General features: G+C 34.9%; 4 protein-coding genes across 4 annotated transcripts in view; 3 read left to right on the forward strand and 1 right to left on the reverse strand.

Annotated features, from left to right (window-relative positions):
• Positions 1-6,696, reverse strand: part of LOC105171627 (acylamino-acid-releasing enzyme-like) — a 7,706-nt gene extending 1,010 nt beyond the window's left edge. The window contains exons 1-15 of the mRNA XM_011092792.2: positions 6,523-6,696; positions 5,022-5,197; positions 4,602-4,911; positions 3,972-4,193; positions 3,684-3,893; positions 3,477-3,551; positions 2,912-3,050; positions 2,501-2,652; positions 2,328-2,410; positions 2,121-2,242; positions 1,949-2,027; positions 1,483-1,660; positions 672-732; positions 459-581; positions 126-325 (exon numbers count right to left, since the gene is read on the reverse strand). Of these exons, the coding sequence (XP_011091094.1) occupies positions 126-325; positions 459-581; positions 672-732; positions 1,483-1,660; positions 1,949-2,027; positions 2,121-2,242; positions 2,328-2,410; positions 2,501-2,652; positions 2,912-3,050; positions 3,477-3,551; positions 3,684-3,893; positions 3,972-4,193; positions 4,602-4,911; positions 5,022-5,197; positions 6,523-6,671 (2,279 nt within the window). The 5' untranslated portion in view covers positions 6,672-6,696. The remainder of the gene's footprint in view (positions 1-125; positions 326-458; positions 582-671; positions 733-1,482; positions 1,661-1,948; positions 2,028-2,120; positions 2,243-2,327; positions 2,411-2,500; positions 2,653-2,911; positions 3,051-3,476; positions 3,552-3,683; positions 3,894-3,971; positions 4,194-4,601; positions 4,912-5,021; positions 5,198-6,522) is intronic.
• LOC105171630 (photosynthetic NDH subunit of subcomplex B 5, chloroplastic) lies at positions 8,851-10,493 on the forward strand. Its single transcript, XM_011092799.2, has 5 exons — positions 8,851-9,314; positions 9,461-9,521; positions 9,685-9,747; positions 9,864-9,922; positions 10,009-10,493. Exons 1-5 carry the CDS (start codon positions 9,093-9,095, stop codon positions 10,237-10,239), a joined length of 636 nt encoding a protein of 211 aa, XP_011091101.1. The 5' UTR covers positions 8,851-9,092; the 3' UTR covers positions 10,240-10,493.
• Positions 14,685-18,389, forward strand: LOC105171631 (serine/threonine receptor-like kinase NFP). Its single transcript, XM_011092800.2, has 2 exons — positions 14,685-15,870; positions 17,460-18,389. The coding sequence occupies exons 1-2, from the start codon at positions 14,770-14,772 to the stop codon at positions 18,186-18,188; spliced, it is 1,830 nt and encodes a 609-aa protein (XP_011091102.1). The 5' UTR covers positions 14,685-14,769; the 3' UTR covers positions 18,189-18,389.
• On the forward strand, positions 19,736-21,040 carry LOC105171674. Its single transcript, XM_011092865.1, has 2 exons — positions 19,736-19,852; positions 20,351-21,040. The coding sequence occupies exons 1-2, from the start codon at positions 19,736-19,738 to the stop codon at positions 21,038-21,040; spliced, it is 807 nt and encodes a 268-aa protein (XP_011091167.1).

Consider the following 21,926-nt stretch of genomic DNA (forward strand, 5'->3'; position numbering starts at 1 on the left):
TTTTGACCTGCAGTGTATTCAGCATAAAACAATGTACCCAAGGCTGGATGTTCATGCATGGGAGAAAACAAGCAGAGAACCGGGAATAGTGAAATAAGAGATTGAGAATTTTGCAATAGAATCAAACCTTTGAGATGTGAGAAATTGGAGACTTGCTGTAAAACAAAGCAAGGTGTTCAGGTGAAGGGGATTCTGTAAAGATAGATTTTCCCTCACTTCCATACGCCTCAAAGTAGCACCAATCAGGAATATCAGTTGTGCCGACCATCAGAGAGAGGTTGCACACAGGGTTCCTAGCTGCTGCTGCAGCAAACCTCTCCGGTGCCTGAAGAGACAACAAAAGAATTTCCCGACATCAGCAATTAGTCAATCAACAAGGAGATTAACTCATCTGATTCATGTGGCAAGTAAAAGTAACATATATATGGAAAAAGTTAGTAGTGGGATAACCAGGCGACCTGGCCAATCAAGTGCGTCGTCAAGAATCCACCATGGGAACCACCAAGAACTGCTACTTTAGATGGATCTGCAAGTCCTTTGTCAATGACATGGTCTATAGCTGTGAGTACATCACTGACATCCTGCGTAAGCAGCGAGAAGATATAGTAACCTTTATGATATCTGTCTTTAACTTGTAAATGTGGATACCATGTGAACTACAGAACAAATACCTGAGACCCAATTTTTCCTGGAAGAGACTGCAATGCTTCCTCACCAAATCCTAAAGAACCTCTGCAGAACAAAGTCAAATAGAAAATGCTTGATTCAGAAGCAGATTTTAAAAGATTCTGTGATATAACCATTAATATTTGAAGTATAACAGCGGTATATTAGCCTGATAGGAAACGTAGAGATTCATCAATTATTCCAGTCCAAGGCATGTCCCATTTTTCATAATTTTCATAACTGAACTGAATGGGAAGTTGTATATCATGAAGAGACAGGTTGCCCCTTCATGATTCTCAACTGTTACGTGCCCAAATAATGATGTATGGGGAAATAAAAACTGCTTCTGTTGAATAAACACTCAATCAGGTAAAAGACTAGGCACAGAATCTCGAATGGCCAAATAGTCTGAACACGTAGTTCCATAATAATATCCACGAAACATGCATGTTATAAATGCAGCAAAGTTGCACCTTCACATGAATCTTTCTAGAAATCAAACATGGACAGGTTACACAACATTGAGATAAAACAATGGCTATCCAACAAAAGGTCGGGAAAGAAGTTGGGAGTCTTATCACTTACAATCAAAACAATGGAAAATTATAATGGCGTGCTCCTAACTTTTTAATTCACTGACATAGATGGAATATGCCTCTCAAAGTTCATATGAACTATGGGAAATACACTAGCACTGTTGAAACCAAAAACCAACTTACATATCAATTCATCTCCCTACGTACTCAAATAAAGGGAAGCACTGATTTTAGTAATGTATTTGAGAAAAAGAAAGGAAATGGGTTCCCTGCTGCTTACCTATAATTCACAATGAGCAAGCTGTAACCAAGTGAGGCTAGGAAAGCAGAGGACTTTGAGAAGCTTGACAGTAAGACAGAGTGAGGACCTCCATGAAGGATGACAATTAATGGATCTGGGGAGTTAGACTTCCTGGACTTTGAGGATACATATATAGCTTCAATTGGTTTGTTTGCACCTTGTACAAATTAAAGGTTCAAAGAGATGAATAATTAAATCGGATTATCTCAAACAACATGAGTAAAGATAAACGAATTCATTATCTTGTTTTTCATTTCTTCCTGCCTGTCTTCTCAGTATTACTTCTCGATTATAGTTCAACAGTAATATTCTCCTAAAACTGCAAGTATCAGGTAATCACTAGAAGAGATACCCTAGAAATGGATAGAAATCATAAGAAGGAATAGTAATCTGTTCTCTCTCACAGAACATAAAGACATGCTTTAAAAAATTCTTGTCAAAGCACCTTTTGTAAGGTTCTCAGAGACATTCCTGACTGGAATCTTCATGATATCAAATTGTAGAGATGCCAACAAAGATAAAACCTGCATAAAATCATAACAGGATAGTAATGAGCTCTGTGGTGCCAACATGTATAAAGTAGAAAAGTTCGAATATGCAGAAAATGATTAAGATACCTTCTCAGAGCATTGGCTTGTGGGGGTTGATACATCCAGCCAATTCCATTTGGCATCTGCAACTAACTTCCCAAGCGGACAACCGTACTTGATTGCAGGAATATCAGTAAGACCACTGCATACTTTAAAAGACAGCAAATCAAAATTATTGAATGTAGTAAGAGCAAAAAAATGGATAACCCCATTCAAATAAGTACTCCCTCCTACCAGCAATAATATTGTCACCATCTAGTGCAAGGACATCCCAAGAAGAATTTGAGTTATCCGGACTGATTCGAGATACTTGTCCACTGTAAATAAGGTGCCATTTTTACTACACAGAACAGAGAATTACTAGGTTTCGGGTATATTTGAGATTGATTATCACATGTCTGAGTTACCTTAATACATCCACTGAAAGTATCTTTTGAGTACTACCCCAATAAGACGATAAAACCATTGTATGTCCATCAGAAAGCCATGGTCTAGTAAGAAACTTAGAGCAATAAAGCCCAGGAAAGCAGCCATCCTCAGGACACATCACGACAGGAACCTAAAAGATAAAACAGAGGACAGGACATAATAAATGTGGAGAAGCAGCACAAAGTATACATACACTAAACAGTGCATCCCAAACTTTTTCTCAGTCAAGAACTTCTCCTTTGATCATCAGCAAACAAATATCAGAATAAACCAGTCAAATGTAAAAATTTATCAATGCAGTGGAAATCCAGGGAGATGCACAATTCCCATCTGTTTGTTAATTCCTTTATGGTATTTATCATTTGAAAGCTAATAAAAGAAGAGCATACCACATCAATAATTTTCAAGGATGCAGCCAGTTTTCCATCTGAGGGCCACTCAACTTTATGAAGTGATTCTGTTGCAGAATGTGCCCCAGAATCTACAGAACTTTTTGCAGATAAAAATACGAGGAACTTCCCATCCGGACTGGAGATACAAAAAGCAATTGTTAGGAAGGGACTTTTAAGTAGGATGATTGCAGAGACTTAAAGAGTAATAGGAGATTTACACTGCATACTAGAGCCTGGATGACTCAATAGAACATCAGTATGATGTATTTATCTTTAGGAATAATTACGTTGATACCCCCAGCGAAATGGTCAAAATACCAAACACCTTCGAGGCATTACATTGACACCTACATCAAAACCATCATTTTACTTTTTGTTCAATTTATTTATTCTTTTTAGCTGTCAGGGAAAGGGAAAATAAGTCTTCAGGCTTCATCGGGCTACTATTCTGACTATCCTGAGCAATCAATGTAATAATATAAAGGGATCATTTCTATATTTTCATTATGCTGGGAGTATCAATATAATTATCCTTTTGTCTGTAGGTCGCCATTCTACGTACCTGAAACATGGAAAGAATGCACTACTTATGCTTTGGGTGAGCTTAATGATGAGTGAATCTTCAGCTTCATTACTTCTGAGGATAATACAAAGAAACCAAATCAAGAGCATACAAGTGAACCATATTCATATATTTCCCGTGAGAGATAAAAGAAAAAGAATCAATATTCACCGAATAAATAAGTTTGGCTCATAGCTTATACCATACTTGGTTACACTTGCTTCTGATTTGAACAATGGTGCCTTGACTGCGTACAAGGCACAAGGCCTATTGTAGCAATATTTGATGCCTAACTTCCTAGTATCTGAAGGCCACCCAACAAAGACCAGATACTGCTGGCCTTGAACTGACGGATCCCATACAACTTGCCCAACACTCAATTTCCTTCCTACTCCTGGGACAGCCAGTACCTCTCCACTGCAGTGTTTGTTTTAGGACTTCATCCAGAAACAGTTAACTTATCAAGAATTACATCTTATATGCAACGAGTTATACCTGCTAATGTCAATAACAAAGAGAGCCGGCTGCCTTTTCCCAGCATAAGTTTCTCCCCAGTCCTCTTCCCAATCACCTTGACCCTTCCAGCTACCACAATCCTTATCTGTATTGCACTCCTTCTTATAACCAAAACCAGTAAATGTAGGCTTGGGGGGATCGGGTTCTTCAGCAACATAAGCTATGAAAGTTTCATCTGCATTCCATGAAATGCCTTCAAACCTGCCACCAGAAGATATATTGAAATAGCGAGAACAGAAAGGTAAGGCAAAACTTTTTTGTGGCCCATCTCATTTGAACCAATTAAAATTCGTCAAACGTTGAAAGTGGTATTTGAATTGGCTGTAACAAGTGTCTTATAAGCATGAAAAGACGGAATATTTCATCCTTCTCCCTCTGATTTCAACATATTGGTAAAATTATCACCAGACAAGCCTGATATGTTGGATACTACTTCTACGTATTAAAATCTTTTGCAAGAATGAAAATCTTTTTAACTATTAATGTAGGATTGTAAGTATGACAATTTTAAAAACGAGTTCTTTCACTTTATTTTGATTTTCACATTCCTTCAAGACAAAATTCACAGGAGTAGCAAGAACATAATCTAATTCAACAAAGTATATTTACCATCCATCTGAATACACAGATCCATGGGTAGAGCGGGGAATAGCAAACTCCTTCTTAACTTGAGATGGATCCCATACTTCAAAGTGAGTTGGAGAGTCACCTTCAGAATTTCGAATAACGAGAAGCTTTGATCCTGATGGAGAGGGAACCATGGCAGACACCCCAGTCATCTCAATAGGGAATTGGGCCCAGTGAAAACTTACGGAGTCGTTACCCTTTTGTAAAATATGACTGGATAATATGGATTTTCTTCTCTTGTTAGACAAAAGATTTGGTTGGCTAATTACAAACATAGCACGAGAAACATTGTCTGCAGAAAAATTTACATGAACAAACAATAGCGAGTCAAACATGTGGAGTGGAAAATTAATATGATGAAGCAGAACGGAATAAACTTGAAACAAAATGGAGCAGCCATACCAGTCGCTGATTTAAAAGTCCATGCTTTATCAATGGTAGATATATCCGTGAATTCTTGGAGCAACTTAGAAACAGAAGCATACTCTTCTAGTGTAGCTGCATCTAGACCTACTGGTATTTGTTTTGTGGGGGTGCCTCCAGCATCATCCATTACTGTTAGAACTGATGAAGCTCTGCTGCAAATGTAACACAGACGGAAGTCACTAAAGACTTATATTGTGTTGGAACTTGGAAGATTAGGTAGGAATATATGAAGCATAGAATGCTTCTCAGTGGAAAATTGAAGGAGTATCAACCTGATGTTTAAATTGAAATCATGAACATACAAACTTCAAACTTGAGAGGTATAGTGGTAAAGGAGGAGAACATAGGAGAGAAAAATTCTACCTAGATTTGTTTCATGAAAATTTCTCAGTGTTCTACCTATTAAATTTTGTTAAGATTAGCATTGCTTAGCGTGATGGTTCCATTTAAGAATCTCACAAAATATGGTACATAAGAAAAGAGTCTAAAAGCATATGTGATAGTAACCAAACACAATGAAAATGTCATATTAAAAATTCAAGGTAAAATTAACTCATTAGAAAATTAAAAAATATTCAGAAACAAGAAGTTATATATAAGCTTGATCAGAACTAGGAGTTTTCATTTCAGAATATTTTCAATTAATTTAATGAGTTAACCTTTATCTAAAACTTTTACTTAAAGTATTTAATGTATCTATGAATTCCCCTACAAGTTTTAGAATTTCTATATTCATATTTATCTTCTAAAAGTCTTCTAAGAAAAACGGTCAAGTTGCAAAAATAACCTGAATAATTTCTAATTCCAAGGACATTTACACCATTCAAACAATAGTTTTTTAAGTTGAAAATCTTACTATAATAAATGTAGGGTATTTGGAATTTATAAAACCAAATTCATAGTTTTATCTTCAACATGTGACTTTATGAAATTTTATGAACTTAGCAGCCAACTAAAATATCCTTTTGGATTGTGCTATACTGTGTGTTGATAATTTTTATCCCCAATTTTTTATCCAAAATTAAATAGGAGGAATTAGAGTGATACAAAACTCAAACACAACATAAAAGAGCATAAATGTAACAGCAAACACATGAACTATCCAGCAAGTGTGCACAGCTGACACAAACAATCAAAATCCTATCTTTCAATCATTATAAGTGAAAACGTCCAAACTCCAAGAACCCACAAAAACTCGACTGCAATTACAGAAAGATTACAGAATGCACACACAACCAAGAAAGAAGTCATAAACTTTTAAGAAAGTTGAACTCAAAAATCCTACACAAGAACGAAACTAACAAGAATTCCACATATCAAATACACACAACAGCAACATAATTTGCGCTTTCATACAATAAATGTCACTGAGGGATTACCAAAAAACAGAAGTCAACGCAATACACAAAACACGATATTACAGTAGCAAAAAAATACAATAAGATAAAATGGGGATAGGAAGGGTATGAAAGAGTACCTGAAGCAGAGATGGGAAAGGGGTCTGGACGAGAAGAATGGTTTTCTATAGCGGAAAAGAGAGAGTGAGGAGAAAGAGAGGAAGGCGGAGTTTAACTGAGTTATGAGTGTTGAAGTGGTGAAATGGAGTGGTGGTATCAGATTCGTCATAGGCAGGATTAGAAATTATTTTTGCCTTATAAGTGGAGGACTATTAAGTGTGTAGATAATTTTGTGCCTTTTTAGATTCTTGAAACATCAACATTTATTTTGGAGAGAAATTGGGACAAATAAAATATTTTTTCCTTTCTTTTAAGGGTTTCTGCCACTCTATTTACAAAGAAATAAAATAATACGCTTTGAATCCCATACAAAAGGGATTTCGACATATTTAATTATCTGTTTTATAAATTTTTTAAGATAATTTTAAAATTAAAAAACTCGATACATTTAATTTTGCTTTATGAGATTTTTAAAATGGTTCTAAAATTTAAAAAAAACTAAAGCCATTTAGTCATTTGCTTTATGGGGTCTATGAGACTAAATGTATTGAGTTTTTTTTTTATATTTTAGATCATTTTAAAACTCCGTAAAGCACATGACAAAATGTTTAGAGATTTTTTAAATTTTAGAACCATTTTAAAATTATAGACCTAAAAGTATTGAACCGCTTATTCTATAGGATTAAAAGTGTCATTTACCAAAATTAATCTTTAAGCGAATTTATGGGAAGTAAAGAAAAATTATGTTTGTGAGTGTGGGACGGGACAATCTTTTGAAAAATTATATCAAGACTTATATGCTAACTCTATTTCAAATTACGAATACGTTAGGGTTCACTTTTTTTATACGGATATTTTGACCCACCCCAATTCAATCTGAACTTTAAATATATTTACGACATAAATATATTCCAAGCAACAATATTAACATGGATATTTTTCTCACATAATCTTTAGAGAGATTATGATGACAAAGATTAAATTTATAAAAATAAGATTTTTGTATGTAATAACTTTGGGGAAATGTAAAATTAAGCACACTAATATTAGCTAAAAAGATTATTATTTACCTATATAGCGTTGAAGGTATCAATCAAAGAAAATGTGAAGGAAGTATTGCGCAGAGAAATCCATGGAAACCCATTTGAGTTCGTGAAATCTGTTATACATTCAGCTATGGAGGTTACAGAGTTTAATTACAGAGAGAAGAGAATAACTGCTTCTAACTAATTCGCCACAGGATATGACGTGGCCCAATAGAGTACAGAATAATCGAGTTGTGGAAAAATAAGGCTAGCAGACTAAAGAAGTCGTGTCTTCTACTATCCTGAGTCGATGAAGGCTTCATCGTCATCCTCATTAACTGGATCAGCAACTGGTATCTTAGCTGGTTCGTGTTCTGGAGCTGCAATTTGATGCTCAGGTAGTTGAGGAAGATGCGTTGATGCTTCAACAGCCCCCCACAATTGGGACTGGGTTCTAGGGAAACCAGAACCAACTTGGGCCGCAATAAAGCGAAGGTTTTCAGAGGCAAGACCTTAGTAAATATATCAGCTGTCTGAAGGGAGCTACGAACATGAGCAGGGGCAATAAATCCATCCTTGTAGGTATCTCGCACAATGTGGCAATCAATCTAATATGCTTCGTACGCTTGTGAAAGACGAGATTGACGGTAATATGCAATCAATCATCAGCTACGTGTTTCAGCCGTCTGACAACATTACTGATGTTGCATCAAGGTTTGGGTCGCGGAAGCGGCCATTACTGCAGTAAACGGCGATAGGATTCAGCCTTTCGACACGGTCTTCGTGCTCGTCTCAAGACTGCCGAACCTCACGCAGCCTATAGTCCCGCCTGCCGCTCCTGAGACGATAACTGACAGGAAAGGCGCCGTGATAGGGTTGGGAGTGGGGTTAGGAGTGTGTGGGGTGCTGCTGATCCTGGTCTGCGGGGCGTGGTGGTATAGAGAGGGATTGATGAAGGAAAGAGGGAAGGATGGAGAGAAGCAGCAGCAGGTGAAGATGGGGAATGGGATGATGAAGGGTGAGCAGGTGAATCTGATGGCTGATGTTTCAGATTGTTTGGATAAGTATAGAGTGTTTGGGATGGAGGAGCTGAGAGGTGAACTGATGGATTTGATGAGAAGTGGATAATTCAAGGGTCTGTGTACAAAGGATGTCTTGATGGAGAATGGTATGCCATCAAGAAGATGAAGTGGAATGCCTATGAGGAATTGAATATCTCACAAAAGATTAATTCTTCTTACCACCTTAATTTCTTACCTTTTTACCTTTAGTGAACAAGGCCAAAATGGATAAGATGCAGAAGCAGTTCTCCATCGCCCATTTGATTTTGAAATTTACTCCTAAAGCCTAAGCCGACAACAGTAGGGGAGAACCAAAAGTACCAACCCAATCACAAGGCCAAAACCCATCATAACTTGCATACTCCGCCTTCTCATACCACACGTGGCAAAACATAGCTGAACCTTAATCCTTACATATCTACCACTCCAGTCACTTATTACACTGTTGTATGGATAATACAAGGACAGAAGTGGAAGTAATCCAGAGAAGAAGAAACTGAAAAAATGGCGGGTTCCTTAACAGTTTCAGCACTCCCCAGGATTTTGTCCCAACAAAACTCTGAATTGTACATAATCAAGAGAAGCCCACGTCCTTCGTTGTTTCTGAGAAATGGAGTAAAATTTGGTAAGAATAGTCGGACGAAATTGTTTGCTGGGCTGTCGGAAATAGAACCCGATCTCAACGAAGATCCCAAGGACAGATGGGCCACAAATGGAATTGATGAGGTAAACCTTTTCTGAACTGCAATGTACTTATTCTATAATTGGTTGAGGTTAGACTAGATTCAACTTGAATTAAAAATTTTCAAGTTTCAAAGGGTAATTTCAAGATTTTATTTATTTATTTTCCTTGTAATGGTTGATGATTGCAGGCAGACTTTAAGTATGGGAAGTATGATGACCATCATACATACTATGAAACTGATGATAAAGGTAATGTTTTTCTTTTCCTTTTTGATTCTGTAATTACACATAAAATTTTTCGGTGTAATAATAGCATGTATTTGGTTACTATCCACCAACCTTTTTCTCCTGCTATACAATGAATTAATTGATGTCAGAAAAGCTGTTTAGGTGATTTTAACTTGCATTTCAGGATCATTTTGGGGATCAATTGCCGAAGATTATGCAGCAATTGGCCCTCCTTCTGGATTTCAAGGTATCAAAAACTTTGTTTTTACGATACTTGTTATGTGAATCACCATAGGTTAATTACTTTATCAATGTAATTCACTTGTCATATGATTTTACTTATTTTAGTATTGTTCGACTTAGGTCTCATTTCCTGGCTATTCCTTCCTGCGATTGCTGCTGGGATGTACTTCAATGTTCCGGTACTCAACATCACGGTCCAAATTTAAGGAAAATTAACACTAGTTTCTACCCATTTTTCTCAAGAACGCGCATTATTAACTTGCAGGGAGAGTACTTGTACATTGGTGCAGCTGTGTTCACTATCGTATTTTGCATCATAGAGATGGACAAGCCTAGCGAGCCACACAACTTCGAGCCTCAGATATACAACATGGAGCGAGGAGCCCGCGACAAGTTGATGTCCGACTACAACACGATGGACATATGGGATTTTAATGAGAAATATGGAGATTTATGGGATTTCACCGTGAAAAAGGACGACATCGTAAAGAGATGAAATTATCAATCGATAGCAAATATGAACTTTCTACATCAATTTTAGGTGGCTCATAGCCGTCATCATACAAGGGATTGCTTTGGCTGTCGAGCAGCTAAGAAACTGGTTAAGCGGAGTTCTGCAAAGTATTTCTGGGCTTTTGCCGTCCAGCTTCTATTTTTTTTTTTTTTTTGTTGTTTTCTAATAGAAACGATGATTGTACATTAAATCAATATCGATAAACCAACAAATGCAGTCGTCATTCAATCAATAAATTTATAGTATAATAAATTAATCTTAAATATAAATACACATTATATGATAGAATTCGAATTCATAAATTCTAACTTATTTTATGAGATTTCAACGTTAATCACTAAATTAAACTATCGTCGATGGAGCTCCTGTTTGTTTTTGGATTTTCGGAAAGAAGGCGAAAGCGGCAATTATGACTGTGTTTCTGAATATTGCTAGTATATTTGTAAATAATTTAAGTTCATTTACATATAACCTTCACTTTTTCTATTTTTTATTTTTTTCAAATGCTTCAATATTTCATACTTATTGCAAACACTCTCCACTTCCAATTTTACGTGATAAAATGAAGACGCAAATACTAATATTAAGTATTCGCCTTCATTTTTTGATTTAAGTGAAAGTGAAAAATAATTATGAGGATTTTGTTTATTATTTTAGTATTTTTGTAAAATAATCTTAAATTTTTTTGCATGTATTTTCACTTTTTCTTTTACCTTTTTTTTTATCAAATACTCTAATTTTAAATTTTCTCCTTCTCAGCCGTTCATTGTAGACGCTTCCCCTTCTTGCTTTTATTTCAAATTCGAAGTCCCCCCTAAAATTTATCATTTTGTTGAAAGCATCAAGTATTTTTATTATTTAAAAGAATTAAAAACAAAATGATCACCGCCATTAAAACAAATGAAAATGGTCTAAAATCTATTTAAATTGAAAAAAAAAAATCAGTTTTGTCAAGGTTTCTACGTGACTTCTCAATTCATTATTAAGAAAAAGGGATTTCCACTTGAAACTGGTTGTTTGGAAGCTAGAATTAGTTATGGTGTGATTTTGATCCTCTTGCATCATGTGAACTGCTGTTTTTTCTTTGCCACTAGGTAGGGGTGGGCGTTCAGACCAGGTTGTTTGGGTTTCCACCTAATTTGAATGGGTTCGGGTTGATCGGGTAAATTTTATAATTTTTGGGTTTTGAGTTACCCGAATCCAATTTTGTATAAATTGGATCGATTATCGAGTATAGATAAATATCCAATCAGGTTAATTGAGTATCCGACATATAATTTTAAAAAATTAAAAAATATAATTATTTGTTGTTACTGATAAAATAATAAAGCAAAAAAGAGAATGATATATAAGTTAGTTGATCTACTTCTCAAATGATTGATATTGCGGATTGTATTATTTTATTTATTAATTTGAATTAATTGATATTATACTACTTTTTAACTCAAAAATTTGATATCATAATTTATATAAAAAATTTTAATAATATTTTAGAAATAAAGTCACACCATGTGTACAAATTACAATTTATAAGTATAAAATTTTAAAAAAAAAGGAACAAAAATTTAAATATATATTTGATGCTTCTACTTTTCTTCACATTACAAAAAAATTGGGTATTCAATTTTGGGTACCGGACTTTATCGGTCTCCGATTAGTTGAATAACCAATTTTATCGAGTTTGTGTCGAATAGTCAAATATACTACTTAATAAAGTTGGGTACTCGACCCGCGCCCACCCCTAGGGGCACTAGGTCTGAATCATCAATTTTTTTTAAGAGATAGTTAGTTATGTTTAAACTGCTAAATTATTATTTATTTATATAAGTTATCATTATTTTTTGTATAATTACATAAATCACCCAATCCAAAAATATGGGTAATTTGTGTGATATTGTTAATATTTTTGGGAATGTATATAGAATTTTTCAATAAGAAGGTGTGGTTTTTGTAAACTATCCTGACTTTTCTAGTGAGTGTATACGTTATTTTTCAAAAAATAGAAATGAATAATTTATGTAAATAGACCAGTTATGGTATACATATATAATTATCCATTTTCTTAAAGAGCTTATAAACTTTCAGGGATAATTATATCCTCCTCCCCTGAGGTTTTGTGTAATATATGTAAACCCCCAATGGTTTAAAAATTATATATAGTACTCTTAAAGTTTGTTTCTGTCAAACAAATAGGTCCTTCTGTCAGTCAAAACTCACTAAATTTATTGATACTAACAAAAAGAAAATGAATAAAATTTGATATTTACCTTTAATCGACTTATTATAGGTCAAATAAATTTTTTTCGACTAAACTACCCTTATAACGGTGAAGATATACTCATATGCATTAATGTGTGAAAATATAAGGCTAACTTAATAATAACAAGATTTATTTGACCTGCAATAAATCAGAAAAAGCCAGTGGAAGGTAAATATAGATTTTTTATCCAATTTTTTGTTAATATCAGCAAATTTGGCGAATTTTGACTAATGAAGGGATTTATTTGTTAGACGAAAACAAACTTTAGGGATACTAGATATAATTTTTCAAACCACAAGAAATTTACGTGTAGTTACACCAAATTTTATGATAGAGGGTTGTAATTATACCAAACTTATAATATCTCATTTTTAGACCTTATGAAATCTTTTTTAAAAATCTTATAAAAACTTTATTGTATCTTAGAAACAATTAAAAATATCTCAAAACGCTTGTAAGTAAATCTTTTAATATCTTGGCTGAATTTTTTTGTCACTAGCAAATTAAAGCATTGCAGTGTTTCGCCGTACCCTCAGCCCCGTCTATTGACCAAGTCAACAAACCAATGGTTGTCGATAAGGTTTTGAAATATCTATATATTTTTTAAATTAATAAATTATGTTTTTTAAAATTTAAAATGAATAAATGATAATAATCTAAAATTCAAGTAATTTATAAGTAGAAAAACACAAAAGTACATAACATATAAAAATAATTGAATAATTAATATACATAGAAAAGCAAAACACCTAAAAATTATCGTTTTTATGTCGTCATTATATTTAAAATACATCAAACAAAATTATTTAAAATTCTCACACTTTATTAATCATATAGATGATTATATATACTTGTTATATATTTACTTCTTATCATTTTTTAAAATAATTGTACATCAATTATAGAACCAATGGAACAAAATTTAGTGCATAATAAATTTCAAAATGAGAAGTCCGAACGTCCGTTTGTTCATGTTTTCATTTTCAATATCAAATATGTATTTTCAATTTATATATATATATATTCGTGTGAAAATAAGAATAAAATTTGATTAGTTTATGAGATTATACTTTATATTGGATTATGTGTTAAATTAATATATTTTAAATAAAAATACGTATAAGTAAATATATTTTTATTTTAATACTATTCAAAAAGTTGATTAATTGAAAAAGAGCTAACCTCTAATTAAGTTAAAATTGAATAGAAATGAAATGGTAGTATTCCCACATTGGTAGGGCAGTTAAAGCACATCATATCACGAGAACACGGATTAAATGTTCATCCATCTGCCCTTCCTCAACTTGGTTGGAAGGAGAAGGAAAACAACAAATGATGTAAGAAGTAAGAAGAGAAAAGTTGACTTGACTTTATGTGGGGTCCCAATCTTGAAAATTTTACCCATGTATGTGGCATTTATGATGGCTTCTCAAGTTTTAGCTTTCTTAGGTATGAACAATTTTAAAGTTTGTTTTTTTTTTCTTTTTTTGGGGAAATATATCTATATATATGTATATATTTTAATTGGTAGAAGCTAAAGATAAATATATGTATTTTAAATGTCTTTATTCTATTTCATTTTATATTTATAAATAAGACATGACTTTATATATTGCAAAAACATTAGGGTTAATTATTCTTGAATTTTCTTTCAAATGCGAAATTATAATTTCTTATAAAAAAGTATTGAAATTATATTTACACATTCTCTAAAAAATTTTTATTTACATCTGACCAATTTTTGTTAGGATTTGAATGGAAAATACTGATGTAAGTAAAAGAATTACTTTATATTGCTACTAATTTTGATATTATCATATATACTTTTACAGTTATAAAGGGATAAATATAATATAGAATATACATGTATATGAAGTGAGGTAAATATAATTACGTTTTTCTTTTTTTAAGTACAAAATTATTACATAAGAACATTAAATGAGAGGTAAAATATTTATATAATTTTCTTTTGTTATATCAGCATTTTTTATTGATATCATGACAACAGAGGATCAGGTGTAAATAATGAATTTTTTTTAAAAATATAATTATAATTTTAAAACTTTTGTTTAAAAGGAAAATGTAATTATTGAGGGTCTAAGCTAAGTGTAATTCAACCAAAATATTAAAAAATAATAGTGATGTTTTTTACTGTTTTACCAAACAGGGCCTAAGGCAGCTTGACCAGATTCTTGATATAAACAAGATTTCTTTGGTTTATCTGATCAATTTCAAGAACTCAGACAACAAAAATGAGAACCAAATGCATCCATCTATTTCCACTGCTCCGTCTCCTCTTCTTCTGCAACATCGCACAAGCCCAGCCAAGCACCATAGGGTACAACTGCACAGCAGCCAACCAGACCTCCAATTCTTGCCAAACCTATGTCTTCTACAGACCCACCCCTCCTGATTACCTTGATTTAGCCTCAATTGGCGATCTTTTCTCTGTCAGCCGTCTGATGATCTCCAATCCCAGCAACATCTCATCCCCCTCGTCCCCTCTCCTCCCTGATCAACCCCTCTTCATCCCCATCAAATGCTCCTGCACCGCCGTCAACAGCAGCATCACCATCTCCTACGCCGCCCTGAACTACACCATCAAGAGCGGCGACACTTTCTACAGAGTCTCCACCTTAAATTTCCAGAACCTCACGACCTATCAGTCCGTCGAAGTCGTCAACCCCACTTTCGAACCGACACGTCTCGACGTCGGCGACGTTATCGTCTTCCCCATCTTCTGCAAATGTCCGGACCCGTCCCAGCTGCGAAACCAGGTCAATTATCTCATCAGCTACGTGTTTCAGCCGTCTGACAACATTACTGATGTTGCATCAAGGTTTGGGTCGACGGAAGCGGGCATTACTGCAGTAAACGGCGATAGGATTCAGCCTTTCGACACGGTCTTCGTGCCCGTCTCAAGACTGCCGAACCTCACGCAGCCTGTAGTCCCGCCCGCCGCTCCTGAGACGACAACTGACAGGAAAGGCGCCGTGATAGGGTTGGGAGTGGGGTTAGGAGTGTGCGGGGTGCTGCTGATCCTGGTCTGCGGGGCATGGTGGTATAGAGAGGGATTGATGAAGGGAAGAGGGAGGGATGGAGAGAAGCAGCAGCAGGTGAAGATGGGGAATGGGATGATGAAGGGTGAGCAGGTGAATCTGATGGCTGATGTTTCAGATTGTTTGGATAAGTATAGAGTGTTTGGGATGGAGGAGCTGAGAGGTGCAACTGACGGATTTGATGAGAAGTGGATAATTCAAGGGTCTGTGTACAAAGGATGTATTAATGGAGAATGGTATGCCATCAAGAAAATGAAGTGGAATGCCTATGAGGAATTGAAGATCTTACAAAAGGTAAATTCTTCTTACCACCTTAATTTCTTACCTTTGCGTCTAACCAAATCAATTATATTTATATTAGGATTCATATTAGTGGAAAATTTTTAACTTAAATAATTTAGTCAAACTTAAACTAATTATACAATAATTACAATGAATTAACATACAACTATGAAAAAGTGATCAATTATATGACAAGTGTAATAAATTTGCTCTATAATTAATTTGGTTCGATCGAATTTAATTTGAGTAAGAATTTTCTATATTATTGGTCACACTTGCCTATCGCCATGTCTATTTATCCAATTACTTATTACGTGATTGATCATTTTTTTTAACTCTTCCCCAATTATTAATCATATAATTAGTTCAAGTCTAACAAATTTCAATTCGAGTTAAAATTTTTCTTTTTTGTAATAATTCAAGCATGATTTTTGAGTATATAAATAAGAAAGACATACAAGATTTACGTAATTCCGTACGAGAAAAAGGTAAAAGAATCTTTGGTAGTTTTCTATTTTCATAATAAGATGCAGGCTAGTTTTAGCAGTTGAAACTTTGGTAAGAAGATGAAATTAATTAAGGTTGCACACAGTTCTCATAGTGATATATGGTTTTTCATTAAGGGTGTCATTTTCAGGTTGTGTGTAGGGGACAAGTTATTAGGAATATTTTTTAATCAATTCATTAATAAACTAATGGTTTGGTGAAGTGATATGTCCTAATCTATATACACAGATGAGTTCTCTTGATTAATAATAATATAAAACATAGTTGTTGGATGAATTAATATTCCACCTCCAAAAGGGTACAATATTGATGAATGGCAGCTGGCTGTCTATATATATATATATATATATATATACGTCATTAATTTGATACCAAGAATTGGAAATGCATTATTGGTTCTTTATTAACTTTTGTAGGCCTTAATTAAAGCTCATTATGTAAATAAATACCAGTGGGTGGCCTTTACTAATAATTTAGTTCATGAATTTACATGCTTTTAAATAATTGTTTCCATTTGTCAGTTTGGGGTTAATTATATAAATATTATTAAAAAAATAAATTATATAAATATAATTTATTTAACACTTATAATAAAAATATGTGGACTCGACTTAAAATTTTATTTATTTATTTTAAACCCATGTCGTGGTTCTAATCCAAGACTCCTTTTTTATTTTTTTTATTTGTCGTTTAATTTTATTTTTTAATGCAATTTTTCAATTTTGTCCTTGCTCTTTATTTATTTCTCTTACCAAATTTTAGGCATGATGGAGACATTTGACTTTTTGGCTAAGGATAAATATATCTTTTTAATGATTATCATCCGGACAATACGGCAAATGAAACAAATATACACTAATAAATACATAATCCATATTTGTAATAATATGCAGTAAGCATTTGACAAACTAATAAAACAGTTAGTTATCAGAATTTTAATCACAACTTAGTACATCACATACTAATTATATCATCCAAAGTAAAGGTCGTCTAAGTTGATAAATACTTATTTTAAATCCTTGCAAGCACCTTGTTTAATTTAATTAATTTTTTTTAGTGAATAACACAAGAATTAATTAATTCTTGATTTTCAGGTCAACCATGGGAACTTAGTGAGGCTGGAGGGCTTCTGCATAGACCCTGAAGAAGCCAACTGCTACCTAGTCTACGAATACGTCGAAAACGGCTCCCTTTCCTCATGGCTCCACGAAGCCCGGCCCGAAAAGCTGAGCTGGAAAACAAGGCTAAGAATCGCCATAGACGTTGCAAACGGGCTCCAATACATCCACGAGCACACGAGGCCTAAGGTTGTCCACAAGGACATCAAGAGCAGCAACATCCTCCTCGACTCCAACATGCGGGCCAAGATTGCCAACTTCGGGCTCGCAAGATCCGGCTGCAATGCCATAACCATGCACATTGTGGGCACACAGGGCTACATTGCCCCTGAGTACCTCGCTGATGGCGTTGTCTCCACGAAAATGGACGTTTTCTCATTCGGGGTCGTGCTGCTCGAGCTCGTTTCAGGCCGGGAGGCCATCGATGAACGAGGGAACGTGCTGTGGGCGAGCGCCGACAGGGTTTTGGTCGACGGAAAACAACTGACGAAGTTGAGGGAGTGGATGGACGAATCCCTCCTGAAGGAATCGTGCACGATGGAGAGCGTATCGAGCGTGGTTTCGGTTGCTCTTGCTTGTCTGAATAAGGATCCTGCAAGGAGGCCTAGCATGGTGGAAATTGTGTATGCATTGTCTAAGAGTGATGACTTTTTCTTCGATGTCTCCGAGGATGGGTTTTCTCCTAGGCAAGTTGTTGCGAGGTAGGTTTGATATGTTGTTTTAGGGAGTAGTTGCAGTAATGTGGTTTCATGATATATATATGGCATATATATATATGATGTTTGGAGGTTTGTACGTAAGTTTTCGTAGTATTGCTTTATGTTTTTGTTGTATAGCAAGAATGTTCTTGCAACGGAGTTTATATGTATTTACATCGAGGTTTATGTAAGGAATTATTTCTCCAAATCTTTTTCTGTGGGGGATTTCTAAGTTAATGTGTAGGTAGTTGAAAAAATTTAAATTTTGTCGAATGCGATATTGTTAAATTCGTTAGAGAAGAATAAAGTAGCTCATGAGGAAATAAACTTAAGCCGATTACACCACTCTCTCCTGAGATTTAGGTAATTATATGTAGATTTCATGTTATTTGAAAAATTATATTTAATATCTTTAGTGTTTGTTTTCGTATACATTTCTCTGTTAGTCAAAATTTCACCAAATTTACTTATATAACGAAAAAAATTGAATGAAAATTTATATTTACCTTGAATATTATCTTATTACTAATTTATTGTAGGCCAAATAAATCTTTTTGTATCTAAACTACTCTTATACATCTTCACAAGCTAATGTATGTGATGGGGTATATCTTTATCCTTAAAAATATTTGTTTGACCTATAATAAGTTAGTAATTCATCAATCAAAGATAAATACAAATTTTTAATTCCTTTTTTTTTTTTTTTACTAATTTCAACCAATTCGACAAATTATAACTAACAATGCATCTAGTTAATATTTTTAAAATATAAAAAAATACTACTATAACTTCATAAATATGAAATTATATTATTAAAAGGTTAACAAATTATAAAATATTAAAAAATTACAATATGTGTTACTTATTTATATTATTATTTTAATTTATAAAGATATTAAGTTTATGTATTATAAAGATATTAAGTTTATGTATTACCTAAAAAAAAAAAAGGGATGATCAAGGCGTCCAAACCCATTTTCATACCTAAGGTGTATATATAATTATATCAAATTTTAAAAAGGATGACGTAAATATCCCTAAAAATAATTACTAAAAGTATTGATGAAATTTCAGCCTAAGATAAAAGTTGAAGCAAAATAGTACAACAAAGTGTTTTCAATAATTAGGCCAAACCTTAAGAAATGTTGTTGTAACCGAATTGAATTTTCTATTGCAAATTATTTCATCTTCTATTCCTTACCGCACACGCCACGTATATATAGATAACATAATTTATTTTCATATGTTGATTGAAGTGGAAGATGGACGTATCGGAACGGTAACTTTCTCTAATCTTAACTTGATGCGAATGAACAGGCTCATGGTCTGAAAAATGATTCATCAGGAATAGGTTGGGTCCAGGAACCTTCACGACTCAATTACATGGCAGTCGAATCGATCTCTAGTAAGAGTAGCCGATGCGTGGCTAGGGCCCTGAGCCAGCTCGAATGAGACCTCCCCTACTCCGAACTTTGGTTGAAGAATTTGCCTAACCATCCTGCTAGGAATGCGGGACAACCTCATCCGCACCAAGATAAAACCTATCTCTAAGATATGCCATACATGTTGAAGGACAATTATCCCAAGGAAGCTGCCACTGGAGAAGGAAGGGGTTTGGTCAAGCGGGTACCAACTCCTATGCCGAGTTACGCGGGAGAACTCCTCCCATTGGTAGGAGGAGTCGGCTATAAATAATCGCTCTATTGTGAAGGATAACATCATCTTTGACACCTGTACACAAAGAAATTTTACACATGCAATCATACTTGCTCTTAGTTTATTATGCAATTCTACTTTAATATTATGCAATTATTTTTACAAGATTATTTACTGATTTAAGCGCCGAAGTTTTAATATATTTTTATGGACAAATTGCAATTTTCGTTCAGTTTCTTAGGGGCGATGGCGTTTCCAGTCCAGGTCTATTCCAAAATAGAATCGTAGAACAGTAATTAAAAAAAATTGGCAATTTTAGGACAAATTACCCTAAATCAGCCGGAATTGTGCATGTTTGGGGCACGTGAGCGTCTGAAAATTGGGGGAAGCATACGTGGCCGGTTAAATAGATTATGTGTAAAAAAAAAGAAGGGGCAACATAATGTGGCAAGCTGACGTGGAAAAAAAGGCCACGTCAGCTTGCCAACGTGGAAAGTTTTGGAGGGAAAACAGAGGGCACGTCTTGCTTCCCTCAAATCCCTCTTGTCCGAAATCTCGGATTCCCCTCACTGGTCAGAAAACCCTCTTCTGCCGGCCTTGCTCTCCACCCTCCGCCGAGTCGAGACCCTTTGCCAGCACTGCTCCGACGCTTCTTTCAGTCGCGGGAAGCTGTTGATGCAATCCGACCTTGATATGGCTGCCGGTTGGTTGTCGAAGCAGATTAACGATCTCGAGCTCCTGCTTCGCTCCGGCGTTCTCCACCAGTCCACCGCCATTGTTCTCTCTCGCCCCAATCCGAGTTCCTCGAAAGAGGAACTAATGTTTTTCATCAAAGACCTCTTCACTAGGCTCCAGATCGGTGGGCTGGAGTTCAAGCGGAAGGGCTTGGAGTCGTTAATTCAGCTTCTATCGGATGACGATAAGTCTGCCGCTCTTGTCGCGAAAGAAGGGAATGTGGGCTGCTTGATTTCTCTGCTCGATCTAAATGCTCATGATTCCCTCAGAGAACTGGCGGTTCACGCAGTTTCCTTGCTCGTTTGCTCCGGCGATTTGCCGCGGAAAATTGTTTTTGAGGAGGGGGCTCTTGGCCCCTTGTTGAGAATTATCGACTACAGCTCAGCACCGATAAAGGAAAAGGCCTCCATGGTTGTGGAGTCCATCACTGCTGATCCCGATCAAGGAAAACGCCTCCTTACTCTGTAAAAGAGGTGAGAAGACAACGGCACGTGAGAAAGACTTCCCCCTCTGTTTTCCCTCCAAAACTTTCCACGTTGGCAAGCTGACGTGGCCTTTTTTTCCACGTCAGCTTGCCATGTCATGTTGCCCCCTTTTTTTTTTTTACACGTAATCTATTTAACCGGCCACGTATGCTTCCCCCAATTTTCAGACGCTCACGTGCCCCAAACGTGCACAATTCCGGCTGATTTAGGGTAATTTGTCTTAAAATTGCCAATTTTTTTTTAATTATTGTTCTACAATTCTATTTTGGAATAGACCTGGACTGGAAACGCCACCGCCCCTAAAAAACTGGACGAAAATTACAATTTGCCTATTTTTATAAGTCCCATTTTAAGTTTTCAAGAACCTAGGCTTAAAGATCCTAAGTTGCGCTCATCTGTATGAGCGATTTTTAGCTCTCATCAATGCATATACAAATTTTTACGCTATTGATGAAATATATTATTTTTTCATATAAAAAAAATGTATATAAATATATATTAACAATTTCAGAATTATAAAACGGAATCTAGCAGGTCTAACATATTCAATCTATAGAGGCCCGAATCATCGTGCAACTCAAAGAAATTCTTAGTACTTCAGGTCCAGATTTTAATAAAATCTACCAAAAAATGAACTATTATCATCTTTAATTAAACTATTTATTAAAAAAAAAAAGTTATAAACGAAATATTTGGTCCAATCAAATCCCACTAGAGGGAAAATCATCATACCCAATTTTGGTCCAGATTGCACTTCCTATTCAACAGGTCCCCAGCAAGCACTAATGCTATGACATTTTTTCTTCCGTATCAAATGGAAACACATATGCATATGCGTCTAATGAACTTGAGATTTTCAAAAAGAGATT

The sequence above is a fragment of the Sesamum indicum genome, linkage group LG10 (genome assembly GCF_000512975.1).
Source record: "Sesamum indicum cultivar Zhongzhi No. 13 linkage group LG10, S_indicum_v1.0, whole genome shotgun sequence".
Taxonomy (NCBI): Eukaryota; Viridiplantae; Streptophyta; class Magnoliopsida; order Lamiales; family Pedaliaceae; genus Sesamum; species Sesamum indicum.

What these genes read in the sequence shown, in the direction of transcription:
- LOC105171674 (XM_011092865.1), top strand. Translation starts at nt 19,736, where the DNA reads ATGCCATACATGTTGAAGGACAATTATCCCAAGGAAGCTGCCACTGGA. An exon ending in CGGGAGAACTCCTCCCATTG is followed by an intron (nt 19,853 to 20,350) that starts GTAGGAGGAGTC and finishes GAGGGAAAACAG; the next exon opens with AGGGCACGTCTTGCTTCCCT.
- LOC105171631 (XM_011092800.2), top strand. Translation starts at nt 14,770, where the DNA reads ATGAGAACCAAATGCATCCATCTATTTCCACTGCTCCGTCTCCTCTTC. An exon ending in AATTGAAGATCTTACAAAAG is followed by an intron (nt 15,871 to 17,459) that starts GTAAATTCTTCT and finishes CTTGATTTTCAG; the next exon opens with GTCAACCATGGGAACTTAGT.
- LOC105171630 (XM_011092799.2), top strand. Translation starts at nt 9,093, where the DNA reads ATGGCGGGTTCCTTAACAGTTTCAGCACTCCCCAGGATTTTGTCCCAA. An exon ending in CCACAAATGGAATTGATGAG is followed by an intron (nt 9,315 to 9,460) that starts GTAAACCTTTTC and finishes TGATGATTGCAG; the next exon opens with GCAGACTTTAAGTATGGGAA. An exon ending in CTATGAAACTGATGATAAAG is followed by an intron (nt 9,522 to 9,684) that starts GTAATGTTTTTC and finishes CTTGCATTTCAG; the next exon opens with GATCATTTTGGGGATCAATT.